Raw genomic sequence first — 23,000 nt, forward strand, 5'->3', positions numbered from 1 at the left:
CAGAGTGTCAGCGTTTCAGAAATGGCCTTTCTGTTTTTCTGCAAATTTTTGGTGAATTGAAACTTTTTACGTGGCACTTTAAACAATTTTTGCTATTGGTTAAGGTTTTAGAGTACAGTGCACCAGTGTAACATTCAGAGGCTTGTAGACTTTTTTGAGAACATATTGTGCAGGGGGTATGGAAGGGACTGAGGGTCGAAAGAAGAGAGGAAAAGACCTGTATTCAAGACCCTTCATGTTTAGAAGGGAATGTAGAAAAACCATAGTTTTTTGTTTTGTTTTCACTCCTGGGGGGTGGGGGTGGGTGGGTGGAACGTGTAGCAGGTAGAACTTACAGCCGAATGCGGCTGGAGATACTCTAGCCTATTTAGTGAGTAGGCCAAAGTAGGAACAGCCTAAATAAGAATCACAAGTGGGAATTGGGACCTGCATTAACTATATACAACTGCTTGCATGGTCATTACTCATCCGGGGACAGTGTGCCTCCTCATTTGGCCTGCTGTTTGTTTGTTAGCCACTGGGGTGTTTACAAGCTTGTTGACTTTAACTGTGGAGAACTGATTTTCACTACCAAGCTCTTTTCCTGAGTGTTTCAGACTTTACTGTGTGACATGTTCAAATGCCTTTCGAAAGGTGAATTTGCCATTGATTTATCTTTCGTGCCTCACCTTTTACGTGAGTGATGAACATCTTTTTATGAACAATACGTGGCAAGGCTTAAAGCCTTCCTGTGCAGCTAAGATTAGTTCATGGTCATAGGGGTAGCTTTTTTTTTTTTTTGCGGTACACGGGCCTCTCACTGTTGTGGCCTCTCCCGTTGTGGAGCACAGGTTCCAGACGCGCAGGCCCAGCGGCCATGGCTCATGGGCCCAGCCGCTCCGCGGCATGTGGGATCTTCCCGGACCGGGGCACGAACCCGTGTCCCCTACATTGGCAGGCAGACTCTCAACCACTGCACCACCAGGGAAGCCCTAGGGGTAGCTTTTTAGAGATTTTGATTTCCAGTTTTAATACAGTAGTTGATTGTTTCCTTGATGTAAAAGTGAGTTGATGTAGTAAAAAGTAGCCATGGTTATTTTGAGTAACCAGCAACACAACATTATGGAATAGATGCTTTATTTGGTTAAGATATGTGTTTGCAATTTTAACCTGTCTAGAAATCAGTGTAGCTGATTATTTTATGGCCATATATAAAGATGTTTTGCATCACAGAAATTCATATCCTTTTCCAAAAAACTTAACTAAAAAGTGTTAAAGTGACTTATCAGTACAAACTGGTAAATGCCAGGTTAGCTGTTAGTCTTCCTCAGGGCAGGGATCTGCATGTTTTTATGTCCAAAGTCAGGCATGTAACATGGGCTCAGTCAAATCTGCAAGAGTGAAGGGGTTGGGGGGGAATAGTACGTATTATTACTTTATCTTTATTTATATTTATCTATAGTTATAAATATATTCATATATAATATATACATATATATGTATATATTATATAAATAATATATATTTATAAATATAGTTCAGTATTTATTTATAATTTATACTTATTTATATTACTTATATTTATTATCTTTATCTGTTATAATTTAATAACTAGAGTTGTAATTTTTTTCAAGAAACATATCTGTTAACAGTTTACATATATATTTAAACTTTGTGAAAGACTGGTTTCTTTTAAATTTCAGCTGCTGCCTTTTTCATCACCTATGAATATGTGAAATGGTTTTTGCACACTGATTCATGTTCGTATCTGATGCCTGTGAAGCATATGTTGGCTGCCTCTGCTGGAGAAGTGGTAGGTAATAAGTTATGTGTATAAAATACTTCAGAAATGCAAAGTATGCAGATATCTTCAGTACAGGTATTACTTCATTTCATTTTTAAAAGACAATTCTTTTTTAAATTATGAAAGTCATAAATCCCAATAAATGTAAATGGATTAAACATGATACTTGAAAGTCTATATAGGATGAAAGAAAAATCCAGCTATCTGCTATTTACAAGAGACACACCTCAAACATAATTATACAGAAAGAATAAAATTAAAGAGGTAGAGGAAAATATCCATGCAAATTTTGGCGGCTTCATGTTGGGTCAGCATAATTGAGCTGGAAGTCTATTTCCTAGAACACCCTTTCCAGGAGGGTTCCAGGTTAGCCTGGCTACAAGAGAAAATTGCTCAAGATTTGTAAGGTGGAAGTAAAGCAGTGGTTGTATTCATGCTCAGAAGGTTGGTGGGAGGTCAGGCACTGCTGCAGTTCATACACCTTATCACTGATCTGTTGGCTTCAGGCAGCAGTCAAGCCTCCAGCTCCTCCAACTCTCACTGAGTCTTCTCCTTCAGCTTCTCTAAATTTTGAGTCAGTTGTGTGGGCTCTATCGTGAAGGGTGCCAATTTATGTTGTAGGTCACCCACATCATTGAGGTTGGTGAGGGAGAATGCGAATTCCAGTTTGTCCTTGCTGTTCCCCATTTCGCATCCATGTTTCCTTCCTGATTGCATGCCTTCTAAGTTTCTGTCCCAACACTAGATGCAGAAGCAACAGTTCTACATAAGTTGCTTAACCAGCTCCCACAATTACTGTTTATCTCCCTGTAATAGCTTCTTATTCTTACCATTCTTAGTGGTTCTACTTCTCTGATCAACCCTAACGGATTCAGAAAGAGTAGCTGAAAGAGAGCTGATAGTAATGTTAATATCAGATCAAGGAAAAAAAAAAAGACTGAAAGCAAAAAACAAGGAGACCACTGTATAATGATATGAGGAACAATTCTCCTGGGAGATGTAGTAAACCTGAACTAAATAGCATAGTCTCAAGATATAAAGCAAAATGTTGCTAGAATTATAATGAAAAATGAATACAATTACTATCTTCATTGGAGTTATTCACATCTATCCGTAAAAGTCTTAGGACCAGGCAGGTAACTTGTTAAGACCGTAGAAGATTTGAGCAACACAATGGCAAGAATGGTCTAATGGGTGTGTTTGGAGTTCTGCACTTAACTGCTAAAGATTATTCATTTTTTTCAAGCACACTTGGAACATTAATAAAAGTGTGTGACCCAATAGTCCACAAAGCAACTTTCAACAAATAGTGTAGAGATAATGTCATACAGATCATTTGGTGTCTGATTATAATGAAGTAAAATTGGAAAGCTATGATGAAAACACAGGCAGTCCATCCCTCCTGTGTGTTTAAAAAATTATCCAACTCTTCTGTAAATAATTCATGAGCCAGTAAATCATAATGTATGTGGTAAAATATTTGTAATTAAAAAATAATACAGGAGGGCTTCCCTGGTGGCGCAGTGGTTGAGAGTCCGCCTGCCGATGCAGGGTACACAGGTTCGTGCCCCGGTCCGGGAAGATCCCGCATGCCGCGGAGCGGCTGGGCCCGTGAGCCATGGCCGCTGAGCCTGCGCGTCCGGAGCCTGTACTCCACAACGGGAGAGGCCACAACAGTGAGAGGCCCGCGTACCGCAAAACAAAACAAAACAAAAAATAATAATACAGGAATATATATTTTTTCTAAACTAACACAGAGAAGAGTATAATACAAATAAGAGGTTTCCCACCCCCTCACCCACTTACCTTTCTCCAGTTCCTCCTGCCTACTACTAATGGACAACTTCAATTAAAATTATTTTTGTGTATCCACCCAGAAATTGTCCTTTACTATTGTTACTTTCAAATCACATTGTCTTGTTTGTTTTGTATGTATGTATCTATGTATCTGCTTATCTCCTATCTAGTCTATTTTAATAATCCCAGAACGTTGTTAGGGGCAGGGTGCATTAACAGGAATGGACAAGAAAGTGAAGAGAAGGGTCTCGGTTTATAAGTCTTTTATCATTTTGTCAAGTAATATATAACGTTTTACATTTAATAAAGTAGTGGTATGTATTTATGTTAGGAAGTTAGAAAAATGAATCAGCCTTTATAAGATTTACATAAGAAACAACTGTGATATATTGTGGTTTTGTTTTCTGCACACTATTTTCCTTTAGAAAATTTGGATGAGAATCTACAAACTGTTTTGTAACCTAATTTTCTTCTCTTGAGAATATGGTGCATGAGGGTGATGAAAGAGAGAGATTGCACTTTATGGAATTCCCTGGCGGTCCAGTGGTTAGCACTCTATGCTTTCACTGCTGAGGATGCATGGGTTCAATCTCTGGTCAGGGAACTAAGATCCTGTGAGCCGCATGGCACGGCTAAAAAAAAAAAAAAAAACCAGAAAAAAGGAGAAAACAACTAAAAAAATAATAACTGTTTTGAGATGTAATTCACATACTGTATGATTTATCCATTTAAAGTGTACAGTTCAATTATTTTTGCTGTACTCACAGCTGCAGCCATCGCCACAGTCAGTTTTAGAGCATCATCATCGCCCTGACAAGAAACCTCGTACCCATTAGCAGTCACTTCCCATTTCCCCCAACGTTCTCACCTTAGGCAACAACCACTGACCTACTCTGTCTGTATAGATCTGCCTATTCTGGACATTTCATATACATGGAATCCTACCAAGTTTCTTTCTGAGGTGATGAAAATGTTCTCACATTGACTAGGATGATGGTTGCACATGTTTGTGAATATATTAAAAACCATTGAATTGTATCCTTAAAATGGATGAATTTTATAATATGCAAATTCTGTTGTATTACGCTGTTAGAAAGGAATAAGAAGAGAATATTATGAAAACCGTATGGTAATAAATTTGACAAATTCTTGAAAGATAAAAACAAAAAATGTGGAATCCTTACAATCTGGTCTTTCATGACTGGCTTCTTTCACTTACATTTTCAAGATTTCATCTATGCTATAGCAGGTATCATCAATTGCCTATGTTTTTGATTTTCTTGGATACATACCTAGGAGTGGAAATATCAGTCATATGGTAACTTTATTTTTAACCATCTGAGGAACTCGCCAAGGCTGTTTTCCGAAGTGGCTGCACCATTTTACATTCCCACCAGCAGTACGTAAGAGTTCCAGTTTCTTCTGCACATCCTTGACACCACTTGGTGTTACCTGTCTTTTTCTTTTTTTAAACATTTCTTTTTTAAAAATATTTAATTAATTTATTTTTGGCTATGTTGGGTCTTTGTTTCTGTGTGAGGGCTTTCTCCAGTTGCGGCGAGTGGGAGCCACTCTTCATCGCGGTGCATGGGCCTCTCACCGTCACGGCCTCTCTTGTTGCGGAGCACAGGCTCCAGATGCGCAGGCTCAATAGTTGTGGCTCACGGGCCCAGTTGCTCCGCGGCTTGTGGGATCTTCCTAGACCAGGGCTCGAACCCGTGTCGCCTGCATTGGCAGGCAGATTCTCAACCACTGCGCCACCAGGGAAGCCCCTACCTGTCTTCCTAATTATAACAAACAAATAGATATTCAGTGGTATCTTATTGTGATTTTGACTTGCATTTCCCTGGTAACTAATGATTTTGAGCATCTTTTCATGTGCTTATTGGTTATTTACATGTCTCCTTTGGAGAAATGTCTATGAGTCTCCTTTGCTCATTCTTTAATTAGGTTGTATTTTTGTTAATAAGTTGTAGGAGCTCTTTATATATTGGCAAAACTTTTTCCCATTCTGTGCATTTTTTTCACTTAATGGTGTCCTTTGAAGCATAAGTTCTAAATTTTGATGATGTCCAGTTTATCTGTTTTATCTTACATTGCTTGTGCTTTGATGTCGTATCTAAGAAACCATTGCCTAATCTGAGATCATGAAGATATTTATACCTATGTTTTCTTTCAAGAGTTTTATAGTTTTAACTCATATTTTTAGGTCTTTGATCCATTTTGAGTTAATTTTTTTATCTGGTTTGAGGCTGCGGTCTAACTTTATTCTTTTGCGTGTGTATATCCAGTTGACCTAGTGCCGTTTGCTAAACTATTCTTTACCCATGGAATTGCCTTGGCACCCTTGTCAAATACTAATTGACGTAAAGGTGGGGTTTATTTGTGGACCCTGTTCTATTCTATGGATTTCTACATCTATCCTTATGCTACCACAGAGCCTTGATTACCACAGCTTTGTAGTAAGTTTTGAAATCAGAAGTGTGAGTCCTCCAGCTTTGTTCTTCTCTGTCAGGATTGTTTTGCCTCTTCTGGGTCTTTTGCATTTTTATGTGAATTTTTTTTTTTTTTGCCTCACCTCACGGCTTGCTGGATCTCAGTTCCCCAACCAGGGATTGAAGCCGCACCATGGCAGTGAAAGCCCGGAATCCTAACCATTAGGCCACCAGGGAACTCATGTGAATTTTAGAATGAGCTTGTCAATTTCTTGCAAAATGAGCTTGCAAAAAAAGCAACTGAGATTTTGATAGGGATAACATTGAATCTGCAAATTAATTTGGGGAGCATACCATCTTAACAAAAATGCTTAAATTTTCCAATCCACAAACATAGGCTGTCTTTTCATTTCTTTAGGACTTCTGTAATTTCTTTTAACAGTGTTTCGTAGTTCCACAGTATACGTTTTACACTTCTTTTGTTAAATTTATTCCTAAGTAATTTATTCTTTTTGATGTTATTGTAAATTGAACTTTTTTCATTTCATTTTCAGTTAGTTTATTGCTACTGTACAGAAATAATTTCATTTTTGTATATTGATCTTGTATCCTCCAACCTTGCTGAATTAATTAGTTCTAAAGTTTAGTGGATTCTTAAAGATTTTCTATATACAAGATCGTATCATCTGCACATAGAGCTAGTTTTACTTATTTCTGTACAATCTATATGTCTTTTATTTCATTTTCTTGCCTAACTGCTCTGTTTAGAAGCTGTACTACAGTGTTGAATAGGAGTGGTGAGAGTGGACATCCTTATCTTGTTTCTGATCTTAGGAAGAAAGTATTTAGTGTTTCAGTACTATTTCTGTCATAAAAGGTTACATTTTGTCAGTGCCTTTTGTTCATCTGTTGAGATAATCATGTGGTTTTATTCTTTATTTTACTGATATGGTGTATTACATTAATTGATCTTCAAATGTTAAACCACTCTTGCATTTGCAACCCAAATGTTAAAACTCACTTGATCATGGTATATAATACTGTTTATATAGTGCTAGATTTATGTACTAGTGTTTTGTTGAGGACTTACTTTGTTCATAAGAGATACTGGTCTGTAGTTATCTTTTCTTGTGTCTTTGACTGGTTTTGGTATCAAGGTAAAACTGGACTCATAGAATGAGTAGGGAAGTGTTAAGATAATTTCTTTATAAATTATTGTAAAGAAAAGTCATATTAATTCTATCATTTTGGTTGATGAACACATATCAGATACTAATATATTTGGACAATCCAGGAGAAAAGGAATTATGGAGGAAATAATCTCAGTTTTCAAGAAAAGCGAGGGTCTCCCTTTTCATGTGATAATTTGAATTGTTGAGGTTATGATGTGTAATAGGAAAAAAAGATGACCTCTGGTCTTCTTCAGCATTTTTGCATTTATTGATTTATATCTGGGATATATATATATATATAATTTTATACTTTCCCGTTACTATACAATAAATTCCTTGATCTAAGAAATCATTTGGATGGTTCCTTGAAGAGAATGTTGAAAGAAATTAGCCTGAAAGACACTAAATACACGGAAGTGTTTTCTATAAAACTTCCTTTTGTCATTGGTTTAAAAATGATTTTGCAGAACCTAAGCTAACTCTGGATTAAAAAAAAAATTGCCTTCATAATTTACTGAGCTTTTTAGTGTGATGAGACTAACAATATATTAATTTTTTTAAAATTTTTTATTAATTAATTTATTTTTGCTGTGTTGGGTCTTTGTTTCTGTGCGAGGGCTTTCTCTACTTGTGGCAAACCGGCGCCACTCTTCATCGCAGTGCGCGGGCCTCTCACTATCGCGGCCTCTCCCGTTGCGGAGCACAGGCTCCAGATGCGCAGGCTCAGTAGTTGTGGCTCACGGGCCTAGTTGCTCCGTGGCATGTGGGATTCTCCCAGACCAGGGCTCGAATCCGTGTCCCCTGCATTAGCAGGCAGATTCTCAACCACTGCGCCACCAGGGAATCCCACAATATATTAATTTTTGAGGAGCAAGGAGCATAAAGTAGTAGTTCCTTTATGAGCCAGAGTCCCCTTTAGGAATCTCGTGAAATCTGTGGTTGTCTTTCCACAAAAGTGAACATACGGACAATTTGTGTACAATTTCTGGGAATTTTCATTCCCCCCACTCTTACCCAAAGTAAGGACTCCAGTGCTTGAATTCTGCCTGAATATTGGTTTAGTCTGCGATTTAAAAGCAATATATATTTAATGTAAAAAAATCTTTGAACCCATTATCCTTGGTTTAGATTGTGTTTTTGTGATTATGTTCTGATATTAGAACCTCATTGCATGCAGTTATTTTCGAGTATATATACTCAAGAATAACAAATGGTGTGTCAGAGTTTCATTGTCTCCCAGCTTGTAAAAATTCTGTCCCTTTGACTGCTCTTGCCTCTATTTTAGAATTGCCTGTTGCTCTGATTTAGTTTAAATATATCCTCGTAAGTTCACTTGGTTTACATTTTCTATTACGCTGCTGAGAGCAAGCAGCAAAAAGAACTTGGCCACTATTTTTTCATTTCCCACAGGGCCATCTTGCTTGAAAGCTGGTTTGCCATGTTGGAGGATAGACTTTCTTCAATTATAAAATTTCTGTCTCTTAGACTTAGGAAGAATATATAAAGTGGTATAATTAAATAGGGCAAAGGGTAGCTGTTAGATCCGTCATGTTAGTGATGCAGCTTTCCATTTGTAGAAAACACTGTATTCCAATATGTTAATATCTGTAACTGGTATTTTTTTAAAAATTGGGGCCTTTTAAATGTAATATTCTGTGTGAACTGTTGGGCATAGAAAGTGGCGTAGGTAGACTTTAGAGTTAGGAAATGGGTATCTGTAAGACTGGAAATAAATAATTCTAGGACATTTTTATCTTTATTGTGTCTCTATGGTTTCCATGGTCCCTTAGGCAGTAAGGCGTCATGTCAGGTGCCTTTTTATAGTTTCTGTGATGCCTGGAGAGCCTTCAGAGGAGAACTGATCAGCAGCAGGTACATAGATTGAGGATTTCACCTGTGAAACATCTCTTGCTGTTGACTTTATTTGATTTTAATTCAGTTACAGTTTAGTATGCTAAGAATTTTGTTAGATTTATGAGGTTTGTGAAATGTGGTTCTGGTGCTCCTGTAATCTTTAAACTTTCTTAAAAAACTTCCTGCAACCATTCAGTATCATTGTTCTTAATAAATGCTTCAGACACGTACCTACTGCCTTTCTGTTTTAGTAATTTGCTTTCAGTTTCATAGAGCATAAATTGGTTGCAGACTCAGCCAAGTGTGGTCGCTGTAAGTAAGAGAAAGAAACAGATGAATTTAGGAGGAACAAATACGGAATATAAAACAAAGAACATTTATTTCTGTCAGTGATCAGAAAGGTATAAAGAGACCAAGAGAAAATGAGATATAGCTTAGTGCAGTCATTGTTCTGTAACACATCTGCGCTGATATAAGATGGTTATGTTGCAGACACATTCCTTAGAAACAATACTGTATTTTTGTTGGCATTGAATGTGTCCACAGTTACTTTGTTGTAGTCATGGTAAGTGTGTGAAACTTAGAAACAAAAGAACACTGCTGTAATAACCATTCCCTGTAGCAGCAGCTTGATTAAAAGTTAATGAGAAATCAATAAAACTGTAATTACAAGCTTCTACCTTATGTTTGTAATTTGGAATACAGTAAGATCGATCAAATAAGATTTAATATGTAACAACACTGAGAAGAGTCCCGTTTGTGCCATTTTTATTAGGTTTGCTGTACCAAATCTCTAAATCCCTGCCTCAATTATTTTACAGCTCCGTTTTCATCAGACACAGAAAACGCCCTGTGAGAAGTAGAATCTGTAATTAGATCAGAAGGGTTGGGGTGGGTTTACTTTAGTATAACAGATGCTATAACATTGCAGTGGTAGTGATTTTTTTTTTTTCAACTTTAGGATTTGACTTTTTCTGGGTCTTATCCTACTTACGGACTTAGTTAATATTGTTTTCAGAAATAGAAGAATTATTAAAATTTCTTTGCTGCTAAAGTGGCCCCTGTGAATTTAATGTGCTCATGGGTGATGTCTGTGGATGTCCTTACACACATAGATGCTGGTAGATTTTTCTTTCCAGTCCTGTTCTAACTTGGGATTGAGAAAGCTAGGAACTCAGTGATACCATGTTTCGTAAGTGCTTTTCTGACAGCCTCTGTAACAGTACTTCACACAACCGTGTGGCCCAGGGAGCACCTGCTTTAGAATCATTTGCCTGGGCAGCAGGTTACAAATAAAGATTTTTGGAGGTGGTGCTGTGGGCCCTGCATTTTAAACAAGATTCCTAGATGTTTCTGGTGTTCAGTGATATATAAGCACCACTCATAAAGGATTCTCAAAAATTTTGATTTATACCCCAGGGGTAAATATTTCTATTGAGTTGACTTGGCGGTCATGTGCATAAGAATATTTTAGTAGGTGTGGAGCACACTGATCAAAAGTATGATTCCTTTTGTTTTCCTCAGAATTACATACTTTTAGGCCTACTAAAAAATCCTAGTTTAATAAACTGGTTAGTTTAAAGGATGGCAGTGTACTACAGTCATTTGAGGGGCTCGTTGAACATCAGAATATGGGGTAAGCACGTCGTTTTGATTCAGCTTCCCCGCTGAATCGGCTGCTTGGAGGACTAGATGCATCGTTGTCAGGAGTGTTATCAGCTGCACGGCATGGGGCATGTGCTGCTTATCATTGTGTTTTCCCTAGCAGGGATTTAAGTTCTTTTAAACTATGCTGTTAATATCATGGTTTAAAGTGTACGCATAGTGTTTTTCATGATCTCTACTGGCCTTTTCTAAGAACCACTGAGCAAAACAATAGAAGAAAGGTTAACAACTTTTGAAATGTTTTTCATCTTTTGAAATGATCATGATATGTTTTGAAACATCCATAAATTAACAGAGAGGAACTCTCATTTGCCCTTGTGTTAGCAGCGTGTCAGACTCTTGTGCAGTTGTATAATTGAGTCATGGAAGATAAGTTGAGTGGAAAATAAGATGGGTATCCCTGAAGTGCAGTGTCACTGTCAAGTCAGAAGGAAGCTCTCAGGAATGCTGCAGATGAAAATGCCTGTGTGTGTCAAGATGCACGGAGGCAGGAGGGTAGAGACAGTGCTAGGAAATTCGCTGTACCATTAGAAGCTGCAAGCGAACTGTTAAGATACCCAGCCACACTCACACAGGGACTTTGCTTTCTGATGCATCTAAGCACGTGCCTCTCCCAAGGGGACCTTTTGCCCTGTTCTCCTATCTGTTCATTTTCCATTGTGCCTGGGAGCTTTTTTTCACTTCAGAACATTAAGTACATAAGGCAGACAGACTTTGTAATTCCTTCTTAGGAATGCTAAATCATAAGAATTACACAAAGAATTTTCTACAGAATTGCAAAAAATAACTTCCTTTCCGTTGCCTTTCCTTTTTGTGTCCTTTCCCCACTTGGACCTCTTTGATTCCTTTTATATCAGCTGCTTTTGTTCAGCTCCTCTTAGTTTCCTCCACCACTTTTGTTGTCCTTACCTGCCAGTGTGGATTTAGATCTTAAGACGGCCTAGTGTGTTCTCGGCACTGAGGATAAAATGACAAGATAGTGCCTTTAGAGAGTTGCAGTCTAGACGTGCAGATGGACATGTAAGTATGGAAGTACACTAAAGGGTTACAGGTATTTTAAGAAAAGTAAGTACAAGAGCCTGAAGGGAAGTGGATTAGATGGGTGGATGGATGTTGATTCAGGAAGGGCCTCAGAGAATAGCTAGTCCTTGAGCTGCGTTTTGGACGATGATTGTTAGGCGGGCGAGTCCAAGGAGGGCCATTGAACTTAGGCAAAGCCCTTGTTCGACGCCTTCCAGTTTCATGTGGAGCACAGATGTGACCCGGTCGTCCCGGAGGGCCCTGCCTGCTCTGGTGAGGAGGTTTTGCCTGTTATCCTCTGAAGGGCTGAGCAGGAGAGCACCACTGGTTGGTGTTTTAAGAACATCCTTTGGCAGCTGTGTGGAGTTGGGCGTGGTGTGTGAATGGAGGGGAGGACACTGTTGCAGAAATCCCGAGGAGAGAGATGACTAGATCCTCCGCTGAGGCAAGGCAGGGGATGCAGAGGGAGAAGGTGAGTTGACGAGAATCAAGGCGGAGGTTCTTCCTTTAAAAGCCCTTCTGGCAGCGTTCCTTCAGTGCCTCTTTCCTCGTGGGTACCTGTGTCCTCTCGTTGTGTGTCTGTGGTGTGTGCATGCTGAGCTTGCTGTCCGTCTCCCGAGCTCAGCTCAGAAGCACACCCCAGCTCTCCAGCTGTCCTGACCCTCTGAGCCCGAGCTGACAGTGGTAAGGGGAGGAAGAGGGCAGGGCCTGGCAGGACCCCTGTGCAGTGATGATCCTGCTGGTGGTCATTCCTTAAAGTACTCGCATGGATGTGCTGAGAGACTTTTTGCAGAGGCACTTGTCAGGGAGCAGCTTACCCACCGTCCCTCCACTTTCCCGATGGCTTCTTTCTCCGCCGCATTTCAGACTGTTTTCTGTCGTGTGGACTTTTTCTCTCTGATGTGGTGTGCAGCATTCCTTCAGGTGGTGTTGACTCACGAGCTCGGCCCGTGCGTTTCATCGATCGTCTTGTGTAGTTAGTGCGTGGGAGGGCAGGGGAGCTCCGTGTTGGCTTTTTCTTTAAGAGCAGTGTCAGTTTATGCTACACAAATTAAGTTTAGCTTTATAGAAACAATGAGTATGATTTTCATGTAGGATGATGAAGCTGGAGAATCCTACTTAAACCACAAGAATGTTACTTGGTCAGTACCACCACCTCACTGTTAATGGAAAAACCGAATACTTCTCTCCAAGATGAAGTTAAGATTAACCGCTTCTGTGGGAGTCTGCACTTTGTCAGTGACAAAACTTTATTTTTTAACATATTGTTAAGAGTAGCGTTCTTGGTAGCATAATGAATTAAATGCCGCTGTCACAAATTTGCTTTGGTTTGTAATTGAATACTTGTAGATATATGAGTGCCTATTATATATCTAGTGCTGTGATTGGTGCTAAGAAACAATAAGAAATTTTGACCCCTGTCCTTGAGGCGCATATAAAGAAGTTGGACACATGGATTAAATAGGTAGAGAATATTTTGAGGACCTCTGAAAGGAGGCAGCTTATGGATCATGAGCTGTCAAGTTACGCAGGTGAGGGTCAGAATGGTGACTTGTCTGTGTATTTGCTCTGTGTCTATAGGTCCTTTATGCAAGCTTACCAAGCTGTTGTTTTCCTTATCTTGAAAAGTCGGGTTAATGCTACCTCACTCACAGTTCTTGCAAAGCTTAAGTGATACAGCACTTCTAAAGTGCTCAAGCCTAGCATCTGATACATAAAGTGTTCATTAAGTGTTGGTTCTGGTCCCATGTCACACAAATTGCTGTTCGGAGTACACTTTTAGAATTTTATAGTTTTGGGAAGGCTGTCAGTTCAGAAAATGAAGAAATTGAAATTCAAAGAAGTTTAGTGCTGTACACAAGGTTTCCCAGCTGCTGTGGGCAATAAAACACCATTGCAGAGTGAATAGTTAAGACAAATATTAGACCTTCATTTTCTACTTTTTATGTCATCTTTTAAAAATGGCAGAACTGATGCACAACTGGAGATGGGAGGTATATTACTTGGGTAATGCTAAGAACTCAGATCACTCTGGGTTTCTTAAACTAAGACAAGGTGAGGATTCTAAAACTTGCCGTTGGTTACATTGGTGGGCAAAACAGCGGCCCCCTTAAGATGTCCTAGTCCCTGAAACCTGTGGCCATGTTACCTAACATGGCAAAAAGGACTTTGCAGATGTGATTAAGTTGAGGATTTTGAGATGGGAAGATTTTTTTTTGCATCATCCAGATGAGCCCAGTGTAATCACAAGTTTCCTTGTAAGAGGGAAGTGGGAGTGTTAGAGAGGTTTTAGGATGTTAAGCTGCTGTCTTGAGGACGGAGGAAGGGGCCACAAACCGAGGAATGCAGGGGGCTTCTAGAAGCCCCCTTGATTTTTAGCTCACTTAGACCCATTTTGGACTTCTGAGCTCCAGAATTAGAATAGATTTTTGTTGTTTTAAGCCACTAATTATGTGGTAATTTGTTACAGCAGCAATAGGGAATTAGTGTAGTTAGTATTACAGTCTCCTCCATTTTCAGATTTTATATTAGTTGAAGTCTATAAATCCATCCATGAGACGTGTCATCAAATGTGAAATCAGGGCCCCATTCTGTTACAGAAAGTTATAAAAGTGAAAAAGCCGTTTGAAGCTTACCTCTGGGTTCTGTAAAATTCTATAAATAACTTCAAGACACAGGGCCTAAAAGATAGAAATTATTTTTGTTGAGAAGACTGTTAACTTTTTGTCTAGAGTCTGGGTTATCAAGAACGTTAGTTTTGTCAGGAAAGGGAAGACCTATACTTACAAATTTTTTTTTTTTCTTTCCATGCCTATTGGCTATTTGTATACGTGGAAAGAGGCTTATTTATAAGGAATAAAGGCATGGTGAACTTATAACTCAGTATGAGTGGATAAAATTTAAACCCTAAAAAAAAAAAAAAAAAAAAAAACCCTAAGGAAGGTACATTTGGATTTAACAATTACCTTTTGCGTTTTTTATCAACAGCTGTGATTCCATTTGTAACCAGCAGATGGCAGAATTGACAAACAGATGAACTGTTCACTTGTAGGGGTTTTGAATTTAAATGGTGGTGTAGAAAGATAATGTTAGGTGTTCTTAATTTGGAATCCTGCTTTCTAAAAAGAATTTTGGGAATGTGGAATAAAATACAAGTAAGTAAACTGTGCTTTTAAAAAAATTTTAGAGTGCCCTGAATTTTCATTCTCTCTCTCATTAACTTGCCACTTGGAGTTTACTCCGCAGAGTCTAAACTAGCTTTACTTTGAATGTGATTAAACTTTGATTGGCTCTATTCAACTTACTTAAGTTTCTGTTGAACTAATAATAGAGTTGCTGGTTTAAACATGAAGAATTAGCTTATAATTAAACCTGGAACCTTTAAACTCATTAGCCGCATGTAAACATGATGTACCTTTAATGAAAAATAATTCTGGATCAGTCTCCCAGGGCAATAGAAATAAAAGCAGAAATAAACAAATGGGACCTAATCAAACTTATAAGCTTTTGTACAGCAAAGGAAACCATAAACAAAACAAAAAGACATCCTGTGGACTCAGAGAAAATATTTGCAAACAGTGTGACTGACAAGAGCTTAATTTCCAGAATACACAAATAGTTGATATAGCTCAATAACAGAAAAACAAACAACCCAATCAAAAAATGGGCAGAAGACCTAAATAGACATTTCTCCAAAGAAGACATCCAGGTGGCCAATAGGCGCATGAAAAGATGCTCAACATTGTTAATTATTAGAGAAATGCAAATCAAAACTATAATGAGGTATCACCTCACATTGGTCAGAGTGGCCATCATCCAAAAGTCTACAAGCAATAAATGCTGCAGGGGGTGTGGAGAAAAGGGAACCCTACTACACTGTTGGTAGAAACATAAATTGGTACACCCACTGTGGAAAACAGTATGGAGTTTCCTTAAAAAACTAAAAAAAGAGTTGCCGTATGATCTAGCAATCCCACTCCTGGGCATGTATCTGGAGAAAACTATAATTGATAAAGATACATGCATCCCAGTGTTCATAGCAACACTATTTACAGTAGCCAAGACATGGAAGCAACCTAAATGTCCATGTCCATCGACAGATAAACAGATAAAGAAGTTGTTGTGAGTATATATGCATATATATGTATATGTATATGCACAAACACACAGAATGGAATATTACTCAGGCATAAAAAATGACATAATGCCATTTGTAGCAACATGGATGGACCTAGAGATTATCATATTAAGTAAAGTAAGTAAAAGAAAAACAAATATCATGATATTACTTATATGTGGGGAATCTAAAAAATGATACAGATGAACTTATTTACAAAACAGAAATTGACTCGCAGACATAGAAAACAGACTTAGGGTTACCAAAGGGGAAACAGGGGGAGGGACAAATTAGGATTTTGGGATTAGCAGATACAGACTACTATACATAAAATAAACGACAAAGACCTACTGTACAGCACAGGGAACTATATTCAATGTCTTGTAATAAACTATGATGGAAAATAATCTGAAAAAGAATATATATATATATAAAATATATAGCAATCAATTTGCTGTACAAAAAACTAACACAACACTGTAAATCAACTATACTTCAATTAAAAAAAATTCTGGAGATGATAATCAAAAGGTTTGGGTTTTACCCTTGCTCCCTAGGCCAAATAGTTCCCTGACCTTTGGTAACTTCTATCTCAGATTGATTTATATATTAAATACTGAGATAATTAGCTTCTAATATGAGACGAATATTTATAGGCTGTTGATTAAGTTTCCTAAGGAAAAGTCTTAAGTTGGGTATTTTTTTATGAACTATGTTGAAGTAGTTGGGTAAAAGATACAGTGTTAACACAAGTTACTGTGGGTGATGTCCAGCCACTTTGAAGAGCATTTCAAGAGTGAGAGGATGGAAGTGAGACTATAAATGGCTGGCAGGTGATGTGTGGAAGTCTGGAGCTTGGCTTGGGCAATGAATGAACCAGGGAGTTTAGCAGCATCTTTCTCTCTCTCTCTCTCCTCTCTGCCTTCACTCATTTTATAATACCTAATGTGAGGCCAGAGTTCACTGTGATTTTTTTTCCTTTCATACAGTCTTAGGACTTGTAGTTTTGCATCTTGGTGGTCAGTGAATACTAAAAGGAGACATTCTGCTCTCCATTTCAAAAATGAAAACCATATCAGAAAAGTTTTTATTTATGTTAAAGAAAGAAAAGTCTTAGCAACTTTAATATTGTAATCATTCTCAATTTAAAGTTCCTTAGATTTTTTGTTAAATTCCACTGAGGCCAGTATTGCATTTTAATGCTGATTTAAAAAACACTGGGGACATGTATTTTCTTTATGGAAAGCTTTAGTTGTCTTTTGTTAGAACTTTAACATATACACCATTTTTGGGTTTAATGAAAATGTCACCCTCCCTGGGTCATGGTTTCATACTGAACCCCGGACGTCTGAGGAAAGGATGCTCTGAAGAATGGCTTTACCCCAAGACCCACAGATGACATTACCTTTATTTCCTTTCATAGGACCATGATACTATAACATGTTTTTGTTCCTGTGCAGTGAAATACTCCGTGGCGGCTCAGATTCAAATCTGAGAAAGATCAGAGTTAATATAAAACCAAATGGAAGGCAAGGGAGTTGCTGAAGGAAATAGAGGCATTACTTTGTGGCCTCTTACACCAAAATTGCCATGCCGGGGAAGTCAGGAAACCATGCTGGGTGCTTTGTACCTCTTCTGTTAGATTGTTTTTCATCTGAGAACCTTTACAAAATTTCTCTTCTGCTGCTGTATTTTTAAGAAATAAAAATATAATGTAAGAACACGGAGGGTTACGAAGCATGAAGTTCTATAAATATTTATGCCAAGGCACAAAAGTGGACAGTTCGTATTTTCTTGACATATTGGGGTCATATTTCACTCTTGACCTCTTGAGTTGAAAAATACAAGGTGTTAGAGTACCCTTTTCTTTCTTTTCTTATTTATTTATTTTCATTTCTGTAATGAGTTTTAGATGCTGGGAGCTGCCCTGTAAGGTTCATGTAAGTTTCAGTGGCCTTAATTTTCTATCCTGGTTTATTAGCATGGATTTAAAAGTTTACACTCTTACCGAAAGTAACATAATTTATACCCAGTTTGGGGCCTCTCTCGTTGCGGAGCACAGGCTCCGGACACGCAGGCTCCGCGGCCATGGCTCACGGGCCCAGCCGCTCTGCGGCATGTGGGATCCTCCCAGACCGGGGCACAAACCCGTGTCCCCTGCATCGGCAGGTGGACTCTCAACCACCGCGCCACCAGGGAAGCCCTGCTCTTTATTTAGGTAATCTACTCTCTTGGTTCCAGCCATCACCTATGTGCTGATGACTCCTATATCTGTATCTCTAGCCTTGTTATTTTCTAGCTTTATAGTCAGATATTAATTTCTTGGATAGACACAGCCCCTTATATGTGCCACAGATTTCTCCTGCTCAGCATTTCCCAGAGTGAATTTATCCTTTTTGCTCTAAACTTGTTTTCCTCCTCTGCCCCCCGGTCTCATTTAATGGCACCACTGTATTGTAGGAGTATCTTACTCTCTCCCCACTCCTGACCTCCTACCAGTCACCAGGTCCTTTCATTTTACTCCTGACTCTTCCCTCAAATTTGAACCTTCTTCTCTGAGCCACATTCATTTCCTGGTATCTTCTATAGAACTGTTGTAGTAGTCTCAGAGCTTGTGTCTTGCCTTCTTTTTGTCTTTCCTCTTTGCTTCTTATCTTTCTCTTCTATCCTGCAACTATTCTTCTACCTACTGCAGCCAGAGTGATGTCCCTAAAGCACAGGTTATGATTCCTCTGCCCAAACTTTGTGTGTATTTTATTTTATTTTTTTATTGAAGTATAGTTGATGTACTTATATGTTACAGGTGTACAATATAGTAGTTTACAACTTTTAAAGGTTATATTGCATTTATAGTTATTGTAAACTATTGGCTGTGTTGTACACAACACAAACTATCCCTGTGTTTGTACAATATATCTTTGTAGCTTATTTTATACATAATAGTTTGTAACTCTTAATCCCCTACCTCTATATTGCCCCTCCCCTGTTTCCTCTCCCCACTGGTAACCACTAGCTTATTATCTGTATCTGTGAGTCAGCCTCTCTTTCGTTGCACTCACTAGTGTGTTGTATTTGGTAGATTCCACATCTAAGTGATACCGTACAGTATTTGGCTTTCTCTGACTTATCTCGCTCAGCATAATGCCCTCCAACTCCGCCCATGTTGCTACAGATCCTCCGCCTAAACTGTTGCAGTTGGTCCCACTGTCTATGCGATGAAGTCCAGGCTCCTTGCGTGGCATACAGGGCCTTCTTGGCCGTCTGTTCAGTCTTACTCCCCATTACTCTTGACCTTAAACTTGAGGTTTTGGTGATATGGAATGGCTTGGGTGGGTACACACTGTAGAATGCTAACTTGATATGGGATGGTTCTGTTACCCCTGAGCACCCTGCTTTCGTATTGTGTGCTTTTCTGTTTCCACTCCCCATCATGCCCTTTTTACCTTTCTTGCCAGCTAATTCTTGCTCCTTTGGAAGGTTCTGTGAAGGCATAATCTCTGGCAGTTTTCCCTCAGTCTGGAGGTTGGACTAAATACCCCTCCTCTCCGTTTGCTGTGATACTTGTCTTTGCCTCTTTTTAATCTTACTCTATCTCTTGCCATGTATCAGTATTATTGAAACTGTTTATATGTGGCTGCGAGTTCTTTGAAGTCAGGGCACCATCTTAGTTTTCTTTACCAGGCAGTGTCTTGTGCAGTGTCTGGCTCTACATGTTTTTGTTGAACTGAATCAGGTAAATTTGAAGGGAGACTGTGGGTGGAAAGATACATTGGCCCAAATTGTAGATATCTTTGCAGACAAAAGGCATTCAAATGTTTGATGAACGAAGAAAAAGAAACTAGATTATATTGTTTTGTGAGTCTTGTCAGTTTGGGGAGAAAAATAACTTCAGGTCATTAATGCACTCCAACTGGTGTGTTATCCTGACCCTATCAGTTGGAGTGCGTCCACATAAAGTACTATTCCTTTTGAGCTACTTTTCAGAGGTGATACACCCTTGTTAGCTGACTCCATGACACCTAGAATCACATTACCTGCCATCCCTGTCCCTTGTTTCCTGGGGTTGCTGAGGCCTACATCTGTTCTGTGCCTGCTCTGCTCTTACCAAGGCTAATACCAAAGAAGGATTTGCCAGTGTTTATACCTAGAGCAGGGGTTGGCAGACCATCACCTGTCTTTATAAATAAGGTTTTATTGGAACACAGTCACACCATTCACTTACACATTATTATCTATGGCTGCTTTTGTGTTCCCACAGCATGGTCGCACCGTTGTGACAGAGACCATCTGGCTGGCAAAGTCTAAAATATTTACTATTTGATCTTTTACATTAAAAGTTTGCTGATTTGTACCTTAGAGCTACTTAACATTAGAAAGACAAAGCCTTATATAATATCCAAATTGGGTAGTCATCTCAAATTAGGAATTAGGAGACTCTTGAAAAGGGCAAACATCCTGTTTGGTGGGACGGTTTTGTTAAATTTCCTGTTGTTTCCATTTTGCTGCGTGTGTCACTGAAGATTGTCCACATTTCTTACTGTGCCTCAAATACATATATTTGTATATGAAATATATATTGTGAAAGTTTTAAAATTAATCTCCTTAACCATATACAAAATACTGAACACCAGAGTCAGGTGTGTGAATTCCACATTGGAAAAAAAGTTCGTATCCTTGACAGGTTGCTTAGCGTACAGAGGCTTCAATACAGGACTTCCATTAAAACAGTTTAAAATATCAGTTTATATGTCTCCCTCCCTGTTGCCTGCTGCCCTTTCCCCTGCCTTCTGTCCTTCAGTGGGCAGACCAGTTCTTTCCGGTTTGACCAATTCTTAATATTTCTGAAGATAAGTGGGCTACTGAAGGCGGAGTCCTGGAAGTGTGAGGTTGAGTGGCGTGTAACTGACCCTGGCATGTCACCAAGGGTGATATTACAATTGTTTGTTGACTAGTCGGGACCTACGTCAACTCAAATGCTGGAGCAGGGCCCGGGAGTGCCTGGAGTTACTCCTCAGCTGTTGGGTGTTGGGGAGGTCGGGGGTTGCTGCGGTTGGGAGCTGGCCGAGGCTGGGGGTGGGGTGGGTTGGAGGGTTTGGGGTAACCAGCTGCTTTTCAGTCTTGCCTCTACTGATGTGTGTTACTCCAGTAAAGCTAAGGCCCTTTTGATTCATTCATTGAGCAAACATGTTTGAAATGGCTGTCATGTGACCGCTAGATGTCCTCGTAGGTATTGGGAGTTCAGAATGAGTGCATGTGCTTCTTCCCATCGAGTGGCTTACAGACAGATTTGTTTGGAGCAGTGAGGCAGGAGGTAGGAGGATCTACGTGGGATCAGGGAGGAGAGGTTCTGTGTTGGTAACACAATGCATGTCCAGTAATGCTCTAAGTGTTTTAGGTTAAAAAAACAAAACAAAATCGAAAAAAAACCCCAACTTTTCGCATCTTGAACTGAGCCTGTACATTATGCTTTTGTTTAACTGTAATTTTTGTTTATGAAGCTGTTTCCTTTTTCATAGCAGTTACTTCTTTTTAAGGATATAATTAAATTTGTATATTTTAGGTTGCTTGCCTGATTCGAGTTCCTTCTGAAGTAGTTAAGCAGAGGGCACAGGTATCTGCTTCTTCAGGAACATTTCACATTTTCTCTAACATCTTATGTCAAGAGGTGAGAATATGTTTTTAAGCTCTCTTATTGAGAATATTGTGTGGCAGCTAATAGGAATACTGTGGCCCTCATCTTAGGAGCCTTAGAAGAGACCTTAAAGCTAAATTTATTGTCCAATTATAGCAACTTTTTATGCTAAGATTATCTTTGCCTTTCCATTGTTTTCAAAATTTTAATTTCATTTTTATTTCTTTTTCAAATTTCTAAACAACCACACTACTAAGTGTGTGTCCTACATTGCAGTAGTCTTATCATTCTTTTGGAATCAGATATGGAATAAATAGTGAATATGTAAAGTGAATAAAGATATTATATTAAAACATCAGTATAGAATTTGAGGACCCATGGAAGAGACCTGTGGTAATGGACTGATATTAGTGACCGATGTCGTAATGTTTATATAAAAATGTAATTCCACTTGTACTGGTTCATGTTAACCTGTGGATCAAATTTCATGTGTGCTGGCCATGTGGCTAGGGACCAGTGAGCTGCTCTTCTTTATAGTTTGTACAGAAGCCCTTCTTTTTCTTTAAAATGGAATCAGTCACATGAAAATTTCAGTGAGTCTAGGTTTTAGAAAAGGTTTATTCTTTTATTTATTTATTTTTTTATTTGAAGTGGGCCTCTCACTGTTGTGGCCTCTCCCATTGTGGAGCACAGGCTCCGGACGCGCAGGCTCAGCAGCCGTGGCTCATGGGCCCAGCCGCTCCGCGGCATGTGGGATCTTCTCGGACTGGGGCACGAACCCGTGTCCGCTGCATCGGCAGGCAGACTCTCAACCACTGCGCCACTAGGGAAGCCCTAGAAAAGTTTTATTCTTAATCCCTCTGTCACCTAGGTGAGAAGACATTGAGCGTTTAATTGTATGATTGAGATCAGTTCAGTAAAGGGTCCGTGTTGAATCGTGTGGATAGTTAAACAGATAAGTCAAGGCTTGTCTAGAGGTATCTCTCACTATTGAGAGATTATTCATGCATTGTGACGTCTTATAGTTGAAACTATAAAATATAGTTCTGTTCTTTTGTGAAAGGATAATTGGCATTCTGTGTGCATTTGGTTTTGAAAATATGTTTATTTAAAGCTTCTCAAGTATTTTTTTTCAAGAGAAGAAATGTTGAAAATAAGTAAAGTTTAATATGTAGTCAGCTTTATTGTTAGAGATGTTCCCATTTTAAAGGGAGCCGATCTGAGCTTTATGTACTTTAAGCCAGTTTAAAAGCTTTAACCTCTTATAGAACTGTAGTCATTGTGAATATTTCAAAACTCAAACTTTAGAAAAGGTAAATCTGCTTCGTGCAGAATGTCATTTAGAAGTCTCTGCTATTCTAACTTTCTGAGGTCTTGGCTTTTTGCTTGTTTCAGGGCATCCAAGGATTATATCGAGGCTACAAAAGCACTGTTTTAAGAGAGGTAAGTAACTTAATTTCCAATATTGAACTACAAAAGAATGATATGCTTTGTTTAGTAAATTTATTTGGAGAGACTGGTTTAA

The 23,000-nt window shown here is 38.8% G+C and overlaps 1 protein-coding gene across 11 annotated transcripts in view; it reads left to right on the forward strand.

Annotated features, from left to right (window-relative positions):
• Positions 1-23,000, forward strand: part of SLC25A26 (solute carrier family 25 member 26) — a 314,287-nt gene that overhangs the window by 189,339 nt on the left and 101,948 nt on the right. For all 11 annotated transcript variants that reach the window (XM_079935021.1, XM_079935014.1, XM_079935019.1 and 8 more), the window contains 3 exons: positions 1,683-1,792; positions 21,404-21,508; positions 22,871-22,918. In XM_079935021.1, the coding sequence (XP_079791147.1) occupies positions 1,751-1,792; positions 21,404-21,508; positions 22,871-22,918 (195 nt within the window). In that variant the 5' untranslated portion in view covers positions 1,683-1,750. The remainder of the gene's footprint in view (positions 1-1,682; positions 1,793-21,403; positions 21,509-22,870; positions 22,919-23,000) is intronic.

Source organism: Stenella coeruleoalba (genome assembly GCF_951394435.1).
Source record: "Stenella coeruleoalba genome assembly, chromosome: 10".
Lineage (NCBI taxonomy): Eukaryota > Metazoa > Chordata > Mammalia > Artiodactyla > Delphinidae > Stenella > Stenella coeruleoalba.